Below are 20,050 nucleotides of genomic sequence, written 5' to 3'. Positions count from 1 at the left end.
GCCCCCAGTGAAGGCATCAAATGTTCTGAAAAAGGCTGTGTGGTCTGCATGGGAAATCGTGCTCTGGAACCTGCAGAGACCAAGCAGGATGCATCCCTGAGGATGGCAGGTGGGACACCTTGAGGGGGCACGAGATCACACCCCTGGCACACAGACTCACAGCCCAGCAGCCTTCAGCAGGGCTGGACATTGTGCTCTGCCTGGGAGCTGGGGAGCCACCAGGCAGCCCAGGGTGGGCAGGGGAAGGGAGCCAACCTCCCACAAAGCTGTGCATGCCTGAGGGCAGGAGCTCCCAGCACACCAGCTGGGGCATGGATAGGAACAGGGATAATGGTTTTAAACTGGAAGAGGCTAGATTTGGGTTGAACATAAGGAAGAAATTGTTCACTGTGGGGGTGGTGAGGTACTGGAACAGGTTGTGAATGCCCCATCTCTGGAAGTGTTCAGAGCCAGGTTGGATGGTGCTCTGAGCAACCCAGTCTAGTGGAAGACATCCCTGCCCATGGCAGGGAGGTGGGACTAGATGATCCTTAAGGTCTCCTCCAACCCAGGCCATTCTATCATTCTATGATAACTCTGGTGGCCGGAAATAGCTGGATTAGAGCTATTGACTAATAGTCCCTGCATTGTTGGGAGAAGTTGGGTGGGCCCTCTGGAGCAATAGCTCTCTAACTCTCCTGGAAAAAATCCAATTTTGAACCATAGCGCTTCTTTCACAAGAACAGTCATTTTTAGATCTATTAATGTCACTGATCTATGGCAGGAACACAGTTTCTCTGCAGTTTATCAAGAGTCCACTCACCAGATCTCCCAGAGCTTGTGTTAGTTTTCAGCAGCTCACAAAGACCTACTGGGATGAACAGAATCTGCCTGTGGAGAGCAGAAAAAACATGGTCACCCCAGCACCACAGGGAACCACAGTACTCTATATTCTTTTCTAATCACTATAGTGGTTTAGATTTTCTTTGAACTTGGATTTCATTCTTTCAACTAAGACCTTCCTTCTCTCATGGTCCCCAGAGTCCCTGGCACATGTGGGGAGGTATTTCCATGAGCTCCGTCACAGCTCCCCCTTCGTGAGGGCAGGGCCAGTGGATTGCTGCCTTTTTGGATGGCCTCCAATGACACAGCAAACCAGAGGAAAGCCACGCTGCTGTGAGACCACGCTGTGACAGGAGCAGGCAGGGACCAGGGCTCTGCCTCCCCCCAGGTCACTCTGCACGTGCCCTGCCTGCCCCTACAGAGCTTCTCTCTCTGAGGCTGCATTTGGTGACTGGCCCAGCTAACAGCTCTACTGTCACCCTGAAAACTGAAGCCTTCTGGTAATGTTTTCATAGTTTTAGTTACTTTCCCATGAAAGTTCTATAAATGTAATGTTTATCACATTCCTTCTAAGAAATGTCTTTTGATGGATGTTTGGCATGACCAGTGTGCTTGGGAAGGTGGTAACTTAATTAACCAATCCCTGGTCATTGTCAAGAATCTATACATACTGGAGTCAGAGAATAAAGGTTACTTTGTTCCTGTTCTAACACTGAGAAGTGTTTGTGTGAATCATTTTGTGTGCTTTAGCGACACTCTACACCCATTTCAGACTCTCCTAAGGGAAAGCCTAAGTATTCACAATTACAGAAGCTGACTAATTAGAAAGAACACCTAGACTGAACATACTGTTAGACTGCAAAAAAATCTCCCTCTACTGAACATAGCAAAGCACTGAGCTGCTTTATAAAACGAGCATCTAAAATAACCAAGAGACAAGCACATTCCTGTACCTGGAACAAAGGTGCAGTGGGTTTCACAGATAACATTTTCACCATCACCAACAGAAAAGGAGGAGCTGCAGAAACACAGGAAGGGCCAGAAAGGAGTGATGCAGCTGAGACAGTCACTGCAGCAGGGAAAAGGTGCAAGAAAGAAGTTTGGGGTTGCAAGGAGAGAGCTCAAACCGTGGTATGGTCTTGCAGGCTTTCTCTGTGCTGTAAAATGATGTGTGCTCAGCACTGAGCTCAGACCACAGAGCCAGCCAGCACAGACAGCTCACAGCCATCTGTGTCATACCATGCAGAACAGGATGGCAGTACCCAACCAGGATCCCAGCCTGCCCAAGAACTGATGGGGCCTGTGCTCCTCCCTCTGTGTCAGACCTGCACCCTGCAGCTCGCCAAAAAGAGACAGGGGCAGTGAGGCTGGTGCCTAGGAAGCCACAACTACAGTTTAATTACCTGGTGTCAGTGTAACTCTGCTTTTGGTCCATCCTTTGCTCACAGAAAATAGGACACTAGATCATAGGTAAATAATAGTATGGAAGCAGTAGCTGTGCCCACAAGAAGTTTCAAGAGAAACTTCTTGAATTAATGGGGTTTTTAAAAAAGGACAATTGCACTAGAGAGATCACTTTGCCACATCTCAGGGAGTGAATGCTGACATCCAACCAGCTGAAGTATTGGAAGGTTTGTTTTCTTTTCATGGTGTTTCTCTATAAGCATCACCGTATCACAACTGCTTTGAAGGACAAAAAAAATCATTCAGCTTGCCAGTATTTCCTGCCAGTAAAATAGTTTGCTGGAATTAAGCAGGGTTCTGGAGTCTCTTATTCATAATTTTGGAAACTACCCTCCAGTTCAACACCCGCAGCATAAAACAGGATGGCTGACAACGGCTTTTGAGCTGACACTATTAGTCTCCATTAATAAACCAGCAGAAGGCTATTACTTTTAACCAAAACACTACATTATTTATCTAACAATGACAAATGCTATGTGCTGCATTTTGCACTAGCCCAAAAGGAGCAAGAGAGCCTTGCTGAGACAGTGCCTCTACCCCAGCAAGGGAGCAGCAAGGAGGGCACAGCGACCCACAGGCCTGGAGCTGTGCCAGAGGAACCTCATGGAGCTGCCCACCACATCCACAGCAGGGTTCCCCTCACCTCACTCTGGACACAGGACATGGCAATTATTTGCACACAGTGAAGTGAATTAATGTGGGGAGTGATAAGCAACAGAAAAGAAGTTACTCTGAACTCAGGACAGGCTACAAGAGAGACAATTAAACCTGAGGTATTCTTCCCATCTGGGACAAATTCTCCCAGGAAAGGGTATGCTCCAGCTTCCCCAAGTTTTATGCACGTTTTAAGATGTGCCCATTGCCTCCTGCACACCTTAGCACATAAAAGTTATCAATTTCCTTCTACATCTGAAGAATGAAAGTGGGAAAGCCTGCATTTGACAGAGGATCTCAGGACAGCCTGGACTGTGAGATGTGGCTGAGGCTTTGCAGCTTCCTCCTCCCTAGAGTGTCTCACCATTTCCTCAGCCTGCAAGGTTGCTGGGTTTTGAGTCATGATTTACTCTTGCTGCAGACGTGAAAGCAATTTGCCTTCTCACAGCCAGAGCCTGCCTGCCTCAAGCTGCCTTGCCAGATGTGAATGGAAGGTAAACAGGCAGATGGGCTCACAGATTAAACTTCAAAACCGGTCAGATTTATTCCTGCAGATGAACTCAAGCCAGAGGTAACCCTGGGGCAGGACTCAGCTCATGAGATGACAGATGAAGGATGTTGAGTTCAGCTTTCACAGCTGGAAAGGGAAAGTTAGCCAGAGCTGTGGCCTCAGCTGGAAGAGCACACCAAGCGTGCACCACTCCTCAGTATGGGCCACCTGGGCAGCATCAGAATGGATTCACTCTTCCAATGCCCACACTTGAAGAGGATCAGGGCCCTTTGGTTTGCAGGACAACTCGAGCTGGTGCTCAGCCCACGGTTTGGCTGTACAACCACACGGGGTGGTGTGTGTAATGAGCAGTGCCACTCTGGCTGCAAGATGAAGCATTAAGCCAGCAGACATGCTTGACCACAAATCCATTGTCCTTTATAAATTATTCCATTTCATGGATTTAGAATGGCTTCCAGACACAAAGGCTTGCCCTCAACAATGCTTGTGTCAGTAAAGGGGTAGCTGGGGAGGCTTCCTTGTATGCAGGCTGTTTCCTCTCACTGGATGAAGCTGTTCCAGACTCCAGCTCCATTAGGATATGGACTGAGTGCACATCCTGGCATCACAGAACATCTCAGCCACATCTTGGGTCTAAGGAAAAGCACAAAGGTGAGCACAGACTGTGAAATCCATTGCCATGTTTCACATAAACAAAGCCAGGGGTACAAAATAACAATCAGCAAAAAACCCCCAAAACAAGTATTCTTAGGAGTATAATTGGATGTTCAGGAAAGTCCTTCTTGGAAAATAGTAGTAGGGACAGGTAGGACATCTTCCCCTGGGAGACAAACACATTGTGGCAACCTGCTGAGCCCAGGGGCCAAAGTTTGTGCTGTTCTGCAAGAGCATTAAACCTACACCTAAGCTTTCCCTTCCAGCTGTCCTCCTGAGGGGGAAGCAGAACCATCCATGAGATCTCTTTTCCCCTTCCTCACACTTGCAAAACCAATGTGCTCTTCTGTGGACAAAGCCTTGAGTCGCTCCCTGAGGGCTCTGCCGGCAGACACTGAGCCACCTTGCAGTGCAAGGCTGTGACAAAAAGCTGGACTCATTACACCTTCTCCCTTTCTGCTGGAAATAAACATTCCTGCAGTTCAGGAAATGGTCAGAGGGAAACAGCAGAGGGAAACAGCATACAAGGAAGCCTTACCTACATAAAAATGTAGGTAGTTGCTGCTGCTGTCACCATCACTGAACACCTCCTTCCCAGCTGAAACTGGAAGATAACAACCAGCCTGCCAGAGCCTCTTCCCCACCAGAGCAGGAAGAACTGGGGCTAGCACAGCCACCTTTTGAGTTAAATTCTCATCTCTGCCTTATTTCCAGCACTCACTCCATGAACAGCATGTGACGCTGGCAGCACCCAGCACACCCCTTCTGCTCACAGCTGCTGGAGGGTGGGCTGGAAGTGGTGTGGAGCTGGGAGCTCTTGCTCCCAGAGAGCAGAGAGAAGCCCCAAGGCCTGGTGGGGGTGTGCACCTTTTACCAAAAACATGAGACAAGCGCTGTAAAATCATAAACAAGTAAGCACTGATCAATTTACAACAGGATCAAAAAAATCCTGCCTTCACAAATAAGTGGATTAGCAAACCCCAAAGTCTTCCACTGGCCTAGACACACAACCTAATCCTGAAGGATTTACATAGTTCTGGAATGGACACCTATGAAACCTGAAAATCCATGATTTTTTTTTTTTTATAACTAAAAACCAGTCACGTTACATACATTTTATTTAATAAAAGTTAAAAACATGTACAAAAATGCAGTTCCATTTCCTTAAAATATAGGCTCAAAATAAAAAGACTGAACAGTAGAGTTCAGGCAGTAAAGTGCAAAGACAGCAGCTATGCCAGTCATGCTTAATCCATAAATAACCCTTACACAGCAGGAAGGAACAGACAGAGCAGACACAGCCACACTGCAGCACAGCTATTCACGCACATCCCACAACAGGCTGCCAGGAATTGTAGGCCAGGTACACCCAGACAAGGAGGAAGCAGTTGCTTTTCCACATCATGACACACATACATGACACACTTTTTAAAAGTCTGTACTCTCCAGTCCACCGTTGTCCTCCCCGTAATGCAACAAACATGACAATTTATATAATTATGACACGAGTTTCCAAACTGTTTTCTCAGGTGAGCACCATAAATGGTCAGTCAGTAAAAAAATGAAGTGCTAAACTGGCTACTAAACTGAGACAGGACATGCTTCCCCTAGTTCAAAGCATGCAAAAATAGCATCCAAAAGCCAGACTTCTAGTTCTAAGGGATTTCTGAGGAAAAAAAAAAAAAAAAAAAAAAAAAAAAAAAAAAAAAGTAAGAGCAGCAACATCTCTTTGTTCACCACAGAAACTTGGAAAACTGGGTAGCAACAGAGAACAGCAACAGCACAAGGATGCACTTCACCAGGAAAAGGTTCCAAGCAAGCCCTTTAGAGAGTCCAAAGCAAGGTTCACACACACGCTCACCGGCACAGGACACTGGGGTCAGTGGGATTACAGCACGTGTCAGTGAACAGGGTGTGGGCCTTTATAAGGTCAGGCACAAAAACTTCAGTACACTTACCACAATACTCCAATTTAGTGCAGTTTGAAAACTTACTACTGTTAATTATAGCTATAGACTTTAGTGTAAAAAATAATGACAATCTGCTTTAACTGAAGCAGGTCTCTGCCGATTTCAGGAGACTGCCAGTTGAGGTCAGCAAGTCAGCACTTACACAGATGAGATCCATGCTTTGCCCACACTGGGAAGCAAGACCAGCATTTCAGAACAAAGCAGTAAAAGAGAGACTGCATTCCTAGTTATCCACAGCTGACACATACAGGAAAAAGAATCCTCAGTGCTCAGCTAAGCTTCAGTGCAGGAGTGGCTGAAGGGAGAAGAGCCCAGAAGGAATAAGCACCCCAGAAATATTTAATTCAGTGGGGGAGCTGTCTCCCAGCAAAACACCTGGTGCTTTGCTCTAGTGTCAGCTCTGCTACAGTACATACACACTCCTCCCGTGCCAGGGGAGTGGAGCAGTCCCATTGTGCTACTTTGGGCATTTTGTTACTGACACCATGCCATTACAACACAGCACTCCTGCAGCCACTGGCTCCATTTCTTAACTATCACTACACCTTGTGTAAAAGAAAACCCATTCAACAGGGAGAGTGTATTGTTTAATAGAAAAGGGTGATTTTATACAAAGTACTGTGGAGAAGTATAAGGCCACATGAAGAGCATCATCAAGTTGACATGGTGGCTATTTCTTAACTCAAGACATAGTTAGTACTTCCTCTGGTGCATTGATACAGGTAAAAGAAAGCCTCGAACAATTTCCTATAAGGTGCACAAGCATCCACAATACCAAAAAAAAAACCCTTTAATTTTTTATTTCTCCTCTACTCAAAAAAATATAAAGAGAGACCCACTAATTTTTCATGGGCTATCTTGCCATTTTTGCATTTTTCAGTTTATTTTGATATGTCGGTTTCAGAGGACCAAAAATAAAGTATAATTTGTAGTGTTTGTGCTTTTACCACCATCAGAGCGGTCTGGCTCCTCCAAACTTTGCTCCAGTGGAGTGTGGACCTGGGAATGCTTCTACCAACAGCCACATCGGCTTCTACTTGCAAAGGGTATGAATTCATAAAATGTTGAGGATTTCAGCACTTGTATTCTCAAATAAGGTCATTTGGTTTGTTTTGTTTTAAAAATGACTGAGTCACTTTGATTTCCAATGTACCTGCATTAGGAGGGTGTAAGAGCACTAGCCCATTGCAGGATCAGTATTTGCAAGTGTGAAAACACCAACCAATATGAGTTATCAAATAGTGTTTACAAAACACTCTGAATGCAATAGTTTAGGTTTACTGAAAAGAGTTTCCAAAACTCTGGGTCTCATCCAGCACAGCCCTACTAATGCAAGTAATTTGCCTGCATAACAAGACCAAAATGAACAAATACAAAATATATTTGGTATAGAAAATAGTACTATAAAAATTAAAAACCACCCTGTTTTACTGTCCATCAAAATATTAACAGCAAGCATTACAAGTAACTTTTTTTAACCTATTGCCAAAATAATTTCCAAGGAGTAATACTTTCCTGAAGTGCTGGTGATTGCAATTGCCCAAGTACTGAAAAAGAAACAAACAGGGAAGGGACGAGGAAATACGATAGATTTCTCACATAGCACTGTCAACAGAGGACCTAAGCTGCAGGAAACTAAAGTACACACAAACACAGGGAAAACAAAAGCCATTGCCCATTCTGCTGTTGCCATCGGAGCTCTTCCTGATCTTCAGAAAGTTTGCAAGGAAGGTGCTTCTTCACTCTAGCCCTGGCAGACAGGTGATGGCACGGGGACGAGCATACTCAGAGCGCTGCTGCTCTTGGGTTTCTCTGCTGTGGCAATTCTGCTGAGTTTGCCAACCTCTGTCTGCCAGCTGGGAGTCTTCTTGGTGGTCATGTGGCGGCGGGTGTGCTTGGTCAGGTGATCGCTGCGCATGAAGCGGCGCTCGCACACCGGACAAGAGAACTTCTTCTCCCCCGTGTGCGTCCTGCGGTGCCGTGACAGTTCATCCGAGCGGGCAAACTTCTTGTCACAGCCGTCCCAGTTGCAGCTGAAAGGTTTTTCTCCTGCAGGACATAAAGGAAGCATATGTCACTTTTGAGAAGCTGTGCTGCAGTCTTACCATAAAATAACTAACTTATAAAACCTGCCTTGCAGAAACCAGTGAATTCCGCAGAACTGCTCATCTGTGCGGTCAACACAGGATTAAGCTAAAGTTCTGTTCCTGAGAAAAATAATAGGTATCATTTCTACTTATTTCCTTGTATCTCTCTTTAAGTGTTCTTTAATCAAGTCTGGTTTTTCAGTTGTCCAAAATTCCAGTTTAAAGAAATAGAGCCTTCATAAAGCTGCCTCCATCCACTGACTGAACTAGAAGCGAGCCCCTGCCGCCATCCCCGTGTATGTGCATCTCTCTGGCTGCATCGTGTCATCCAAAAATACCGTGGGCAAACAGGAAGCCTGGAATGGAGCCTTGGGGTCCTGCTGCTCCAGTGATCCAGACACCCACACAAACACACACCAGCGAGCTCTGCCAAGGCAAAGCCTGCCCTGCCAGCCCCCCACAGACCAGGAATGGCAGCAGTCAGCAAGGCTGCCCACATCCGCTGCTGCTCATCGTGGGCCATGCTGAACATCCCACCTGTCCTCAACAACCACAACTGCAGCTACTGAGCAACTCCCACACAGCTCCAGATAAACATCTACCACGTGGCCCAAAGTTATGGGGACACTTTGGAGCAGAAGAGAAGGGACCTGCAGAAAGGAAGCCCCACAGGAGTGTTCTTACAAGTACAGAGAGTAAAGTCTGTGTCTGCTGGATGCGCTATCATCCAGACAGTCGGTGTGCAGGGAAAAGGCAAAAAAAGAAAGCAAGCTGAACTACTCTTCCTCCTGATCCTGTAATGGCAACTGGCTAGTGAGGGGTCAGTGTGTTTCACCTGCCATTGATGTCTTAATCACAATACAGGGGCACACACACACACACACAGGCTCCCTATGGATCAGCACAAAGCAAGCCCCTTGCTGATAGTCTGTTTATCCCAGAGCACTGGGTTTAATTCAGCAGCCTCTCAAGCCAGAAGCAGAACCATCATTCTACCTCTGAACTATGGTTTACAAGAATTATCAGTTTCATGTAGAGGTTAAGCTCCTTCCCCAAAGGAACAGTGAAGACAAGCTGCCAAACCAATGCAAATCCTGTCACGCAAGCTGACATCCAATAAACCAGTGACTGTAGGTTAACAGCAGGTAGGGGAAAAAAGTCAAGGAAAACCAAAAATAGACAGAATCCAATTCTAATACCGATTTTTCACAATGCCTATCCTTTAACATCAAAAATAATTCCTGAGAACTCAAAGTTATTTCTAATTTAACAAGATCCCAGAACTAGAAAAAGGGTAAGTAAAACATATGTAGACTGTTTCCACACTGACCCTATTTATGGAGCAAATCAGTTAATGTTAATTACAATTAATTTTCATTTATCTCTAAAATTCCACTCCTGTAACTGAAGAAACAGTTACATTCCTGTAGGAGCTCTGCTTCCTAACACAGCAGCCCAAAATCTCAATGCATTCCCATTTAGCCTAAACAAAACTCTGGGGGAACAAAACCAAAAAAGCAGTTTCTGAATGTCTCTCTTCTTTTACTCATGTAACAATTAAGACAAACTACCTGTACTTTGTTTTGCTTACACCAGACCTCCCTGTGCTCCAAAACAAGGGACTTGCACAATTCATTTCAATCTAGTCCAGATGGCAGGATTCCACTTAGACCTAAACACAGGCACACGGATGGCAAAGCTTCACTCCAACTAAAGCCTGTGAAATTCAACTAACACTACAGGGTCAGCTGAGGTCTCAGAACAAAGTATGTCTTGTTTTGCTTGTCCATGGAGCATGAACATTCCTTCCATCCCTGAGATGAGCAGAAGCTTCCCCGTCACCTGCTTCTTCCCTTTCCCACCCACCTCCCACGAAAATCGTGCATTTCAGCACCCCCACACCAGCCAGCGCCAGAGCCCCCTCGTACGCACCGGTGTGGGTGCGAAGGTGGGCTTTGAGGTGGGAACTTTTGAAATAGGTTTTCTTGCACCCCGGGAAGTCACAAACGTAATTCCTCCGTCTGGAGAAGTCCATCTGGGGGGCGCAGGTCTGACCAGAAGCGATGAACACGGGAGCAGGGGCGAGGGGCAGTAACTTGGTGCTGCCAACAGTCACCACGGTCTGTGGGCACTGCGGTGTCTGTGTGACAGCGGGCTGAGGAAGAACCAACATGACAGTCCCCTGAGGCACAGAAGGTCCCATGAGCACAGGCTGGGAGAGTGGGGCTGTCTGCGGTAAAATAGGTTTCATGGGAGTCGGGAGTGCTGGAGTTGAAGGCTTGACATAGGCATTGATCATGCTGCTTTGTCCATTTAAAGGGATCATTTGACAGAGAACTTGGGGGCTTGAGACAGAGGCAAGTGTCACTGGGGTAGCTCTTTTTTGCAAGTCATTGTCACAATTCTTTGGTAAGTGGGTTTGCGGTGAAACAGGCCGGACTGGTAGTTGCCCTTTATTGGTCACAATATCACTGGAGTCATGTGCACAAGGCTGATGTACTGGAGAGGTTTTGTTGCCTGAATCATCCACAGCACACGTGTCCTGCGGCAGTCTGGAATGTTTTCGGTCATCCGCTCCACACCAGTCTCTGGAAGTGCTGTAGCCTGAAGTTACCTTTGTTTTCTCTTGCACAGCAGGAATGTGATGGTAAGCAGAACTATCACCTGTGTGACGTATGACGCTTGTTGCCATGGCCCTGCAAGGCTGAGGGGCAGAGGATTCAGAGATCACTGGCTTCTGACTGCACTGCTGCCCCACGCTGGGGACAGATGGCTTGGTTATGGGGGAGGCACCGGTCACTGATGTGACTGAGCAGGCAGCTGTGTTTGCCATGACAGTCCTTGGTTTGGAGTAAGTGACTTGCGAGGACAGGAGCGTAGCTGCCGACATCTCAACCAAGTCAGGGCTGTGCGGAGGAGTCATGCACTGCAAAAAAAACCCACACCACTGTGGATCAGTGTAATTCCATAGCACAGTTTTCCCCTATCTTTACTCTGAAAAATAAAATTACATGCCCTCTCCCAGCATCTCAGAATGTGCCTCTCAGGACAAACTGAATAAAGCAAACTGCTGTGGTTTAATCCCAGATGGCAACCAAATCCCAGAAGATCACTCATCCTCCATCCCCAGCTAGATGGGAAGGAGAATCAGAAAAAGCTAAAACCTATGGACTGAGATAAGAACAAGTTAATAATACAAATACAGGAAGATGCAATAATAAAAATATTAATTGTAATAAAAAGGCAGATAAAAAGAGTGAGAAATAACACCCAAGAGAAACAAATAATGCACAGTAAAACTGCTCACCACCCACCTGGCCTGACCCCAAGCAGTGATCGGCCCCTTCTGGTCAACTCCCCCCAGTTTATACACTGAACACGATGCTCTATGGTCTGGAATATCCCTTTGGCCAGTTTGGTCAGTAGTGTTCTAGCCATGCTCTCTCACAGCTTCTCCTCCTCACTGGCACAGCAGGAGATACTGAGAAGTCCTTGACTTAACTGTTGCTGAGCAGTGCTTACTCTAAAACATCAGTGTGTTATCAACATTATTCTCGTTTTGAATGCCAAACACAGTACTGTACCAGCCACTAGGATGAAAATTAACTCTATGCCAGCTGAAAACAGGACAATATCAACCCCATATGCTATGCCATTTACATCATGCCCACACTTTTTCAATATACCCCAATTAACCATCATTATTTTTCCTCTCTTTTGATAGAGGTATCATTCCCTTAGACTATTGCCATCCCTCTAAAACATCTGCTAAGTTCATTCATGCATCGCTTTGGGTTCCAATTCATAGCAGCTCTTCAGGGCAGGAGAGGTGGTGTCTCTTATGTTGGATTGCTGCCTACTGAAGTCAGTTCTCATTCCATCACTGCTGTGTTTGTCCAGTTTCATCAGTTTGTTCTTCATTATCTGGGTGATTCCTACTGTAATACCCTTGATGTTGCATGTAGCCAGCTCAGCAGTGGTGACATGAGTGTTAATGGCAATTAACATCATACAACCCAAATCACTGGCTATTCTGACACAGAACCAGATCCCCTGGAAGCAAACTTTGGACTTCCCTATCCTCCCACATTACCCACCAAGTGCACCCAGCTCCTTGATCAAAAGCAATCCCGTGGATGGGTTTGTCTTTGCCTGATGCAGGAATAACTCAGATTGTTTTCCCCAGAAGCTTTTCCGTGTGCACTACAGGGACTTTACTCCCTTCTACACTATGTACAAGTTTTGCTTGAGCACAGCTGGCCCAGCTGGCAGATCCTCTAGTGCCGACTGCCCAGGTGGCCTTTGCTACATGTGTACCTCATTGTTTGAAGGTCCCACCACCCACTGCTCTCAGTACCAGTCTGTTCCATCATTCAATTGTCCTGGAGACTGGCACATGATAGGGCAGGTGATACAACCCACACAGTGCCATGCTTTTCAGCCCAGGTGTCTGTGAGGTTGTTTTGGAGATGAGTCCCCTTGTCTGGCTCAATTCTTTCTGGGGTGCCATGTTGCCATAAGACTTGCTTTCCAAGGCCCAGGACAGTGTTCCAGGTGGTGGCATTGGGCATGGAATAGGTTTCCAGTTATCCAGTGGTTGCTTCCACCGTTGTAAGCACACGGTGCTTGCCTTGGTGGGTTTGTGGGAGTCCATCTGCCAGGTGTCCCCATATTTATATTTCAGCCATTGTCCTCCAATCCAAAGAGGCTTTAACTGCTCAGCTCAAACAACTGAAGTGTATGTTTCACAACTATGGATAGCCCTACAGTAGTGTCCATGGTCAACTGCACCCCTAGATCATCACCCCATCTACATGTTGCATTTCTTCCTTGATGGCCTCAGATGTCATGGGCTCACCAAGCAGTAAATAATTCACTCTTGTGAATCTTGCCAATCCAGATCCACCTGAGCCACTTCAATCTTACGAGCCTCCTCCACCTGTTGGTTGTTTTGATGTTCCTTGGTGGCCCAACTCTTGGGTACATGAGCATCCATGTGACATAACCTTCACAACCAGGGTCTCCTCCCAGGCAGCAGGATCTTGCCACATGGCAGCAGCCCAGATGGGTTTACCTCTGCTCTGCTTCCATCTCTGCAACCACCACCACAGGGCATTTGCCACCAGCCATGAATCAGTACAGAGATAAAGCATTGGCTGTTTTTCTAGTTCAGCAGTGTCTAAAGCAAATTTTCACCTCCACAACTCAATTTACCTTCTCCTTCAGCAGTTTTTGTAATTTTTTGTAGGATATGCCACACAGCCACTTTCCATCTTCAATCCTTTCCTACAATACAGCAGGAATCATCAAACATGGCATATTGTTTCTAATTTTTTGGTAACTTATATAATAGTCTCTTCAGCATGTCATCTTCAGGTGGCATCCAGCAATCTGCTCTCTTGTTAATCCCAGGAGTCTTGAAAGTAATTGTGATGACTGAGGTTTCCTATTTGAGCACCTAGTGTGACCAGCAAGACCCACTGATTCCACATAGCATCAGCTACATGATGTGTAGGAGACCCATCCTCTGCACATCCAGCCCAGCCCCAGAAATCAGGATGCCAGGGGACCTGTGCTTCAGACCAGTCACTCCCAAAGCAGCTGCAACCTCTCTGTAAGCTGCCAACACCTCTTTTACAGCTGGAATACAGTGGGCTTCGGACCCTCTGTACCCTCGACTCCAAAGCCCTAGAGGTTGACCCAATTCTCCCCTGGTGCTTTCTGCCAGAGGTTCCAGGTAGGGCCATTTTCCTTGGCTGCAGTGTACAGAGCACATTTTTTCTATCTTGTCCTGCCTGGACTGGCCCATGGGCTGGGGCAGAGTTAATTTTCTGCATGAATTATCTCCTGTTTAATTTGTTCAAAGGCTTGTTGTTGTTCAGGGCCCCATTTGAAATCATTCTTCTTCTGGGTCACTTGACAGAGAAGGCTGACAATCAGACTGTAATTTGGAATGTCCATTCTCCCAAATCCCACAATGCCTAAGAAAGCTTATGTTTTTCTTACTAGTTGGTAGAAACATAGCTCTTATTTTGCTAATCAAATCCATTGGGATCTGATGACATCCACCTTGCTATTTTACTCTTAAAAACTGGACCTCCTGTGCAGGTTCCTGGACCTTTGTTTTCTGGCAGCTTTCAGAGATATCTGTACTGTTTTCTTCCCCTTCTCAAAATCTTCTGCTGCTGTACTGGCCACAATGGTATCATCAATATATTGCAAGTGTTCTGGAACTGGATCAGTCAATGGCAAATGGACTGGAAAGGTCTGTCTGGGGAGGTGGTGGAGTCACCATCCCTGGATGTGTTTAAAAACAGACTGGATGTGGCACTCGGTGCCAAAGTCTAGTTGTGGTGTTAGGGCAGGGGTTGGACTCAATGATCTTGGAAGTCTCTTCCAACCTAGTCTTTCTGTTAAATTTCATTGAAATGGTTCAAATTTTTGCCACGTGGGTTGGGCACACTGGCTTTGTCTGGATCTGTGGGTGACTGCCTTGCTCATGTCCTAATAAACCCCCTCTGGTACAGCGAATTACCTCAGGTACCAGATATCTCTCTCCACAGCAGCCCACCTGCCCAGGTGACATAATTTCTTTCCTGAAGATATACCTTTCCTTCACACTTGACCGAGCTGCCTCCAGAGGCTGAAGACTTGTGCCGTTTTTCCAATCACCTCATCAATGCTGTCTTCCCTAGGAAGTCATCCCAACTGCTTGGCTTCCCTGTCTCCTTATCCAGGTTACTAGCCTCACTGGAGCAGCCAGGTGATAATGTGTACACCTGCACAGCAGCTGAAACCTCTTCACATGTCCCACAGATGCCTAAGGGATAGGGATTGAGTGGTTATCTCTCATCCTGCCTCTTCCTCCATCCAGTTTTTGTGATGGTCCTGCTTCATCCTCCTTTACTAAATGAGCTTTCATGGACATTTCTTCTTGTGTATGAGAACAGCTGATAATGGTACAAACTCATCCTCTGACTCAGCTGCATCATCCCTTGCTGGGGTCTGAGTAGTCACATGTAGTCATGATGCCAGGGTCTGGGAAGTCATAAACAGTTGCTTAACCTTAAACAAGACCTTAACCACATTCACAGACCGTGCTGGTTTCAGAATATTAAAAATTTCCAAAATTCCCATCCCTGGAGAAAAAGAAGATGATTATGTGTGTCTTCCATGCAGGTTGGCTCTCCTAGGCAAAAAGGCAAATGCAGTCACTATTTGCAGTTTCTAATAAATGATTCCCCAAGTACAAAGGTGGTGGCAGAGGGGCTGAGAGTATGAAAACCAGATCAGTTTCAAGGCCAGCAGTTCTGTGCTATCATAATCCAGTGTTACAAAGTACAATAAAACGGTAAGCTTAGCCCAGACCCCAGAGATGATACCACAACACTACAGCAAGTAAATTGTTACATAACACAACAACTCTGATAGCAAATAATTCAACACTGTGCTCAACAGCTAATAAACTAATAAGATTAATCCAGGTAACAAATTTGTTTCAACACGGTCTGGTCAGATCTGTCATGGAGGAGAATCAGAAAGATAAAACCCACGTGTTGACATAAGAACAAGTTAATAATTTAAATAAAGTAAAATATAGTAACAACAATTGTAATTATTATTACAGGGAGAGACCAAAAAGAGAGAGAGCAATAAAACCCAAGAGAAACAAGTGGTGCACACTAAAATTGCTCACCACCCATTGACCAATGCCCAGGTCCTTCCCAACATCACTGGTCATTCCAGTTTTTATGCTGGGCATGACACTCTATGGTATGGAATATCCCTCTGGCCAGCTCAGATCACCTGCCCTGGCCATGCTACTTCCCAGCTTCCTGTGCACCTCCTCACTGGCAGAGCATGGGAATTTGAAAAGTCCTTGACCTGGGGTAAGCACTGCTCAGCAACAACCAGAACATCAGTGTGTCACCAGCATTATTCTTATTCTAAATCACAACTACTAGGAAGAAAATTAACTTTAACCTAGCCAGCACCATGACACTACATTGCTTTATCTCATGGCCATTCTGATTATGCTGAAAAGCATATTAATAAAAGGAAGGCAATGAGGCAGCTGTAAACCTGCATAAACACTGCAAGTACACTCACTGCACCACAAAAAAGTCTTTCATTCCTTTCTCCTCAATATGGGCACAGCTGTAAGAGGCTATAAGCGGAATAAACAGACAAACAATAGATAGCAATATCCTACCTTTCCATTTCAAGCTCCCAGCAAGCCCTAGACTTTTTCTCAATGGTTACTTCATCATCTCATGGTTCTTTTTTAGATAAAGACAAGTAAAACTGTTCTGTCCCTTCTTATTCATCCATTTTTCTCTATGCTGATTCCCTGCATCACCTCTCCTTCCTCCTATATCAGTGAAAAGTATCTCCTGTGCTGCTCAGGAGTGTCAACACTGAGCAGCAGGAGATACTATGGCAGCTGCTTGTCAGGCTGCCCTTATCTCAGCCTCTTTCCTCTATTATTCCCCTTTTTCCTGGCAACTGCATACTAGAAGCGTACTTATTGAAATGGGCCTTAACAATCTAAAACTTTAATGGCACCAAGCCCTTTTTTAATACCTACTTTTGTTGCAACATAAATTGAAACAAAAGAAAAAAAATTTGGATTCAACCAACATTAGTCAGCTGAAGTAGACCAATGTCTGGAGAAATAACAGACTACATGTACAAACACATAGTACAGAAACTAATTAAACTGCCTATTTCATAATGGTAATGTGTACTTTCTCTTATGACCAGTGAAGTATAATGTTGGCAGGGGCCTTTTTTTATACAGTGCTTGCAGATAACTTGATGCCAAATCACCAAAGCTCACTCTGCCATTCTTACTCAAAGTACTCCAAGAAACCTACAACAGTCATCTTGACATCCCTGTCATATCCAATTACTTGTCAGCAAGGGCTTTCACACCTAAATTTAACAAAAGCCTCTATATTTGCTAAACCAGAGAAAGCAAAAAAACAAACTCAACAGGCTCACCTCACTACTCTGTCCGTGCACACACACAACACAGGCTGTGACAAAGGGACACCTGAGCAAGCCTGTCTTTTCCAGCCAAGTTAAAGCACTGCAGGGTTGTGACATCCAGGTGTAGGGCATATTTATTTTGTGTTCATGCTTTTCTTACCAGTGTCGATAGATAGTCCTTTGGTAATTCAGCCGTAGCCTCGGCGTGCATTGTGAAATCCCCAGAATCCGAGAAGGGCGTGAGGGGCCTTATCTTTAATATGTCACCTTTCTGCAATCTTTGACCCCAGGAGCTCATACAAACAAGGGCTTCAACAGCTTCAATGTCGTTCTGCTCCAAGGTGCTGCAGGTAGACCTTTCGCTGTCATGACGCTGCCGTTCACGGATAGACTCATAGATGTCCACAATGTCAACCTGAGTGTAATCAGATTACTGGCTATTAGGACAAGTCAGAATACAAAGCCGACACCACCCACACACTGTCTGCTCGCAATGAAGGTCAACGGAAACACAACCATGCTCATGGCAAGACTTTTACCAATTGGCTCAACTCTCACTCTCCTCCCAGCAGCTCATCTCCACATTCTCTTCTCTTAAAAAAAAAATAAATAAGGAAGACGCGTGATTTTCCAGGTGAAGAACAGATCTGTGTGTGGCTCACATTTCCAAGCTTACTTTCCTGGATCACACTGCTCTGAACAAACACATCCCATGCTTGCATACAAGCAAAAAAGGAAAATCCTGACTTCCAACCTTGTATAGACGAGGCTGTTTCCTGAATCCAAAAGACTATTCAGCACTAATTTCATTCTGGAAACATTTCGAAGACAAATTTCAGCTCCCAGTAAGATGCTTTAAGGTATGATCACTGACTTGGAGTACTGCACACATAAAAGTATTTTAATCTTATTTTTAATAGGGAAGCCAGGATGGGGAAAAGATGGAAGGAAAATAGTCTTCAAAGTGCAGTAGGAACTGTTTGCATTGTACTTTAGAAAGCTCTGATACTACATAGGTGCTAGGTATCTAAAACACACTCTGAGTAACATGAAGACAAATGTAATCATACTGATTTTTTTTCTAATTGCAAGCATCACAGAATATTTGTGTGTGCATGCATGTTTGACTTCTCTGCAAAAGGATATCCAAACTTCACAAAGCTCTCACAGTGCTTGGCAGTGGCTCCAAAACCTATCTAGGCTGATGGGTTATTACTCACATGCCAGCTCAGTCTCAACTAGGCATCCAAACTCTTCCAGGCTTTAAGCACACCAACTAACTTGAAGACTGGGATTTAGACGTGTGGACCAAGCCTCTTGAGCCTAATGCTGTTACACTGAGTGTTTATATACTGCAGGAAAAAGGTTTTAATATAAAAGGCAACACCACACCATTAGCATGGCCTCAAGCCCTAGAAGGAATTCTACTCATTGGGTGACAGCATGTATACTAAGTCAATGGGTTTTGTTACCGAGTTAAGTAATGTGGGATCATCCTTATTCAACAGTGTCACAAAGATGTAAAGCTGTGTTTACACTCTAGGGATGTGCAGGCAAACATGCTAAACGTAATAGATCAAAAATGCTGGTACTGCACTCACAGAGGATTTTCACCTAAAACACGAGGAGAATGATTTAATCATGTCACAATTCAGGGGCTGGAAGGAGTAAAAACGATTAACACCTTGGAGAAAGACTTCTAAGAATTTCCACTGAAACACAGTGAGAGGAAAACACAATTCATGCCTGCAAGCCTGGATCTGATCTGCCTGTCACACCGGGGCCACGCCAGGCAAGGCTCTGCACAGCAGACGGAGCCTGCCAGGGTTCTTCTAAGTGCGTCTGCAAGCAGCCAAGGCAGCAGGTTTATTTTTTCCAACCCTATGCTTCAGAAGAGCAGCTTTCCCTAAAGAAACATGAAACATGCCTCGTTTCCTCAAAAAAAAAACCAAAAAAAACCCCTCCCAAATCTAAAAATACACCCTCACAAGAAAAGCTCTTTCTGTAGACGAGTGCTGCAGCCTGGGCTCCCCGGCTGCTGCCAGAGAAATGGCCAACGCCGCCGGGCGCCTGTCCTCACATCACCCCGCCGGGAACTACGTGCGCGGGATGCAGGCAGGATGGGGACGGCCAGGGACGTGCGGGGAGCGCGGGCTGCGGGCAGGATGGGGACAGGCAGGATGGGGACAGGCAGGGTGGAGCCGGGCAGGGCGGGTCGCTGGCGGGAAGGATGGGGCAGGGGCGGGGAGCATGGCGGGTGGGCAGGGAGATGCGGGCAGTGCGGATCGCCCCCGGGCAGGCAGGCGCGGGCAGCGGGGGCTGCAGGGGGAGCGGGCGGGCAGTGCCGTGGGGGCAGCGCGGGTCCCAGCGCAGGGCAGCGCCTCCCCCTGCCCGCGTTCGCCCCTTCTCGCCCCACGGCGGCTGCCCCGGGCCGGGCGGTGCCACCGAAAGGAGGATGGCGCGAAAGGAAGGAGGAGGAGGAGGAGGAGGAGGAGGAGGGGGCGGGGGGCAGCTCCCACCCTGCCGCTGCCGCCGCCCCCGCACGGTCGCTGAGGGAGGGAGGGGCGCCCCTCTTTCCCTGCAGGTGACCGGAGCAACGCCCGCTTCTAAGGGCTCTGCCCTGGCACAGCCACCCCGTCCCCGCTGCCCAACCAAGCCGCTCCCCGCCGGGTGAGTAGCGGTCCCTGCCGAGACCGCGACGGTCCCCGCACTCTGCCCGCCACCGAACACGTGCCCGCGCTGTACGGCCGCTGGGTTCCCACACCACCCCCTGTTCCCTCCTGCCGCCCGCCCGGTGCTTACCGCGGGCGCATCTCCCATGTCCGAGCAGGGCGAGCCGTGCATGGCGCGGCTCGGGCGGGCGGCGTTGGCGGCGGTGCGCCCGGGGAGCGGCAGCG

The 20,050-nt window shown here is 46.7% G+C and overlaps 1 protein-coding gene across 2 annotated transcripts; it reads right to left on the bottom strand.

Annotated features, from left to right (window-relative positions):
- Positions 1–6,643: 6,643 nt before the first annotated feature.
- Positions 6,644–20,044, bottom strand: KLF11 (Kruppel like factor 11). Of its 2 annotated transcripts, XM_015623322.1 has the most exons (4): positions 19,956–20,044; positions 17,314–17,568; positions 10,095–11,088; positions 6,644–8,124 (listed from the first exon to the last, which is right to left on the bottom strand). In XM_015623322.1, exons 1-4 carry the CDS (start codon positions 19,995–19,997, stop codon positions 7,820–7,822), a joined length of 1,596 nt encoding a protein of 531 aa, XP_015478808.1. In that variant the 5' UTR covers positions 19,998–20,044; the 3' UTR covers positions 6,644–7,819. The 2 variants fall into 2 exon arrangements, with proteins under 2 accessions (XP_015478808.1, XP_033368951.1); XM_033513060.1 differs by lacking the exons at positions 17,314–17,568; positions 19,956–20,044 and adding an exon at positions 17,166–17,305.
- Between the last annotated feature and the right edge of the window lie 6 nt (positions 20,045–20,050).

The sequence above is a fragment of the Parus major genome, chromosome 3 (genome assembly GCF_001522545.3).
Source record: "Parus major isolate Abel chromosome 3, Parus_major1.1, whole genome shotgun sequence".
In the NCBI taxonomy this organism is placed as follows: Eukaryota; Metazoa; Chordata; class Aves; order Passeriformes; family Paridae; genus Parus; species Parus major.
The sequence above is the reverse complement of the archived record's forward strand: the minus strand, read 5'-3'. Positions and strand labels throughout refer to the sequence as shown.

Bases quoted from the DNA above. Each gene is read 5' to 3' on its own strand.
- KLF11 (XM_015623322.1), bottom strand. From the start codon at position 19,997: ATGCACGGCTCGCCCTGCTCGGACATGGGAGATGCGCCCGCG. The intron at 17,569-19,955 runs GTAAGCACCGGG...GATTACACTCAG, and splicing joins ACATGGGAGATGCGCCCGCG to GTTGACATTGTGGACATCTA. The intron at 11,089-17,313 runs GTAAGAAAAGCA...TTTTTTTTGCAG, and splicing joins AGGACTATCTATCGACACTG to TGCATGACTCCTCCGCACAG.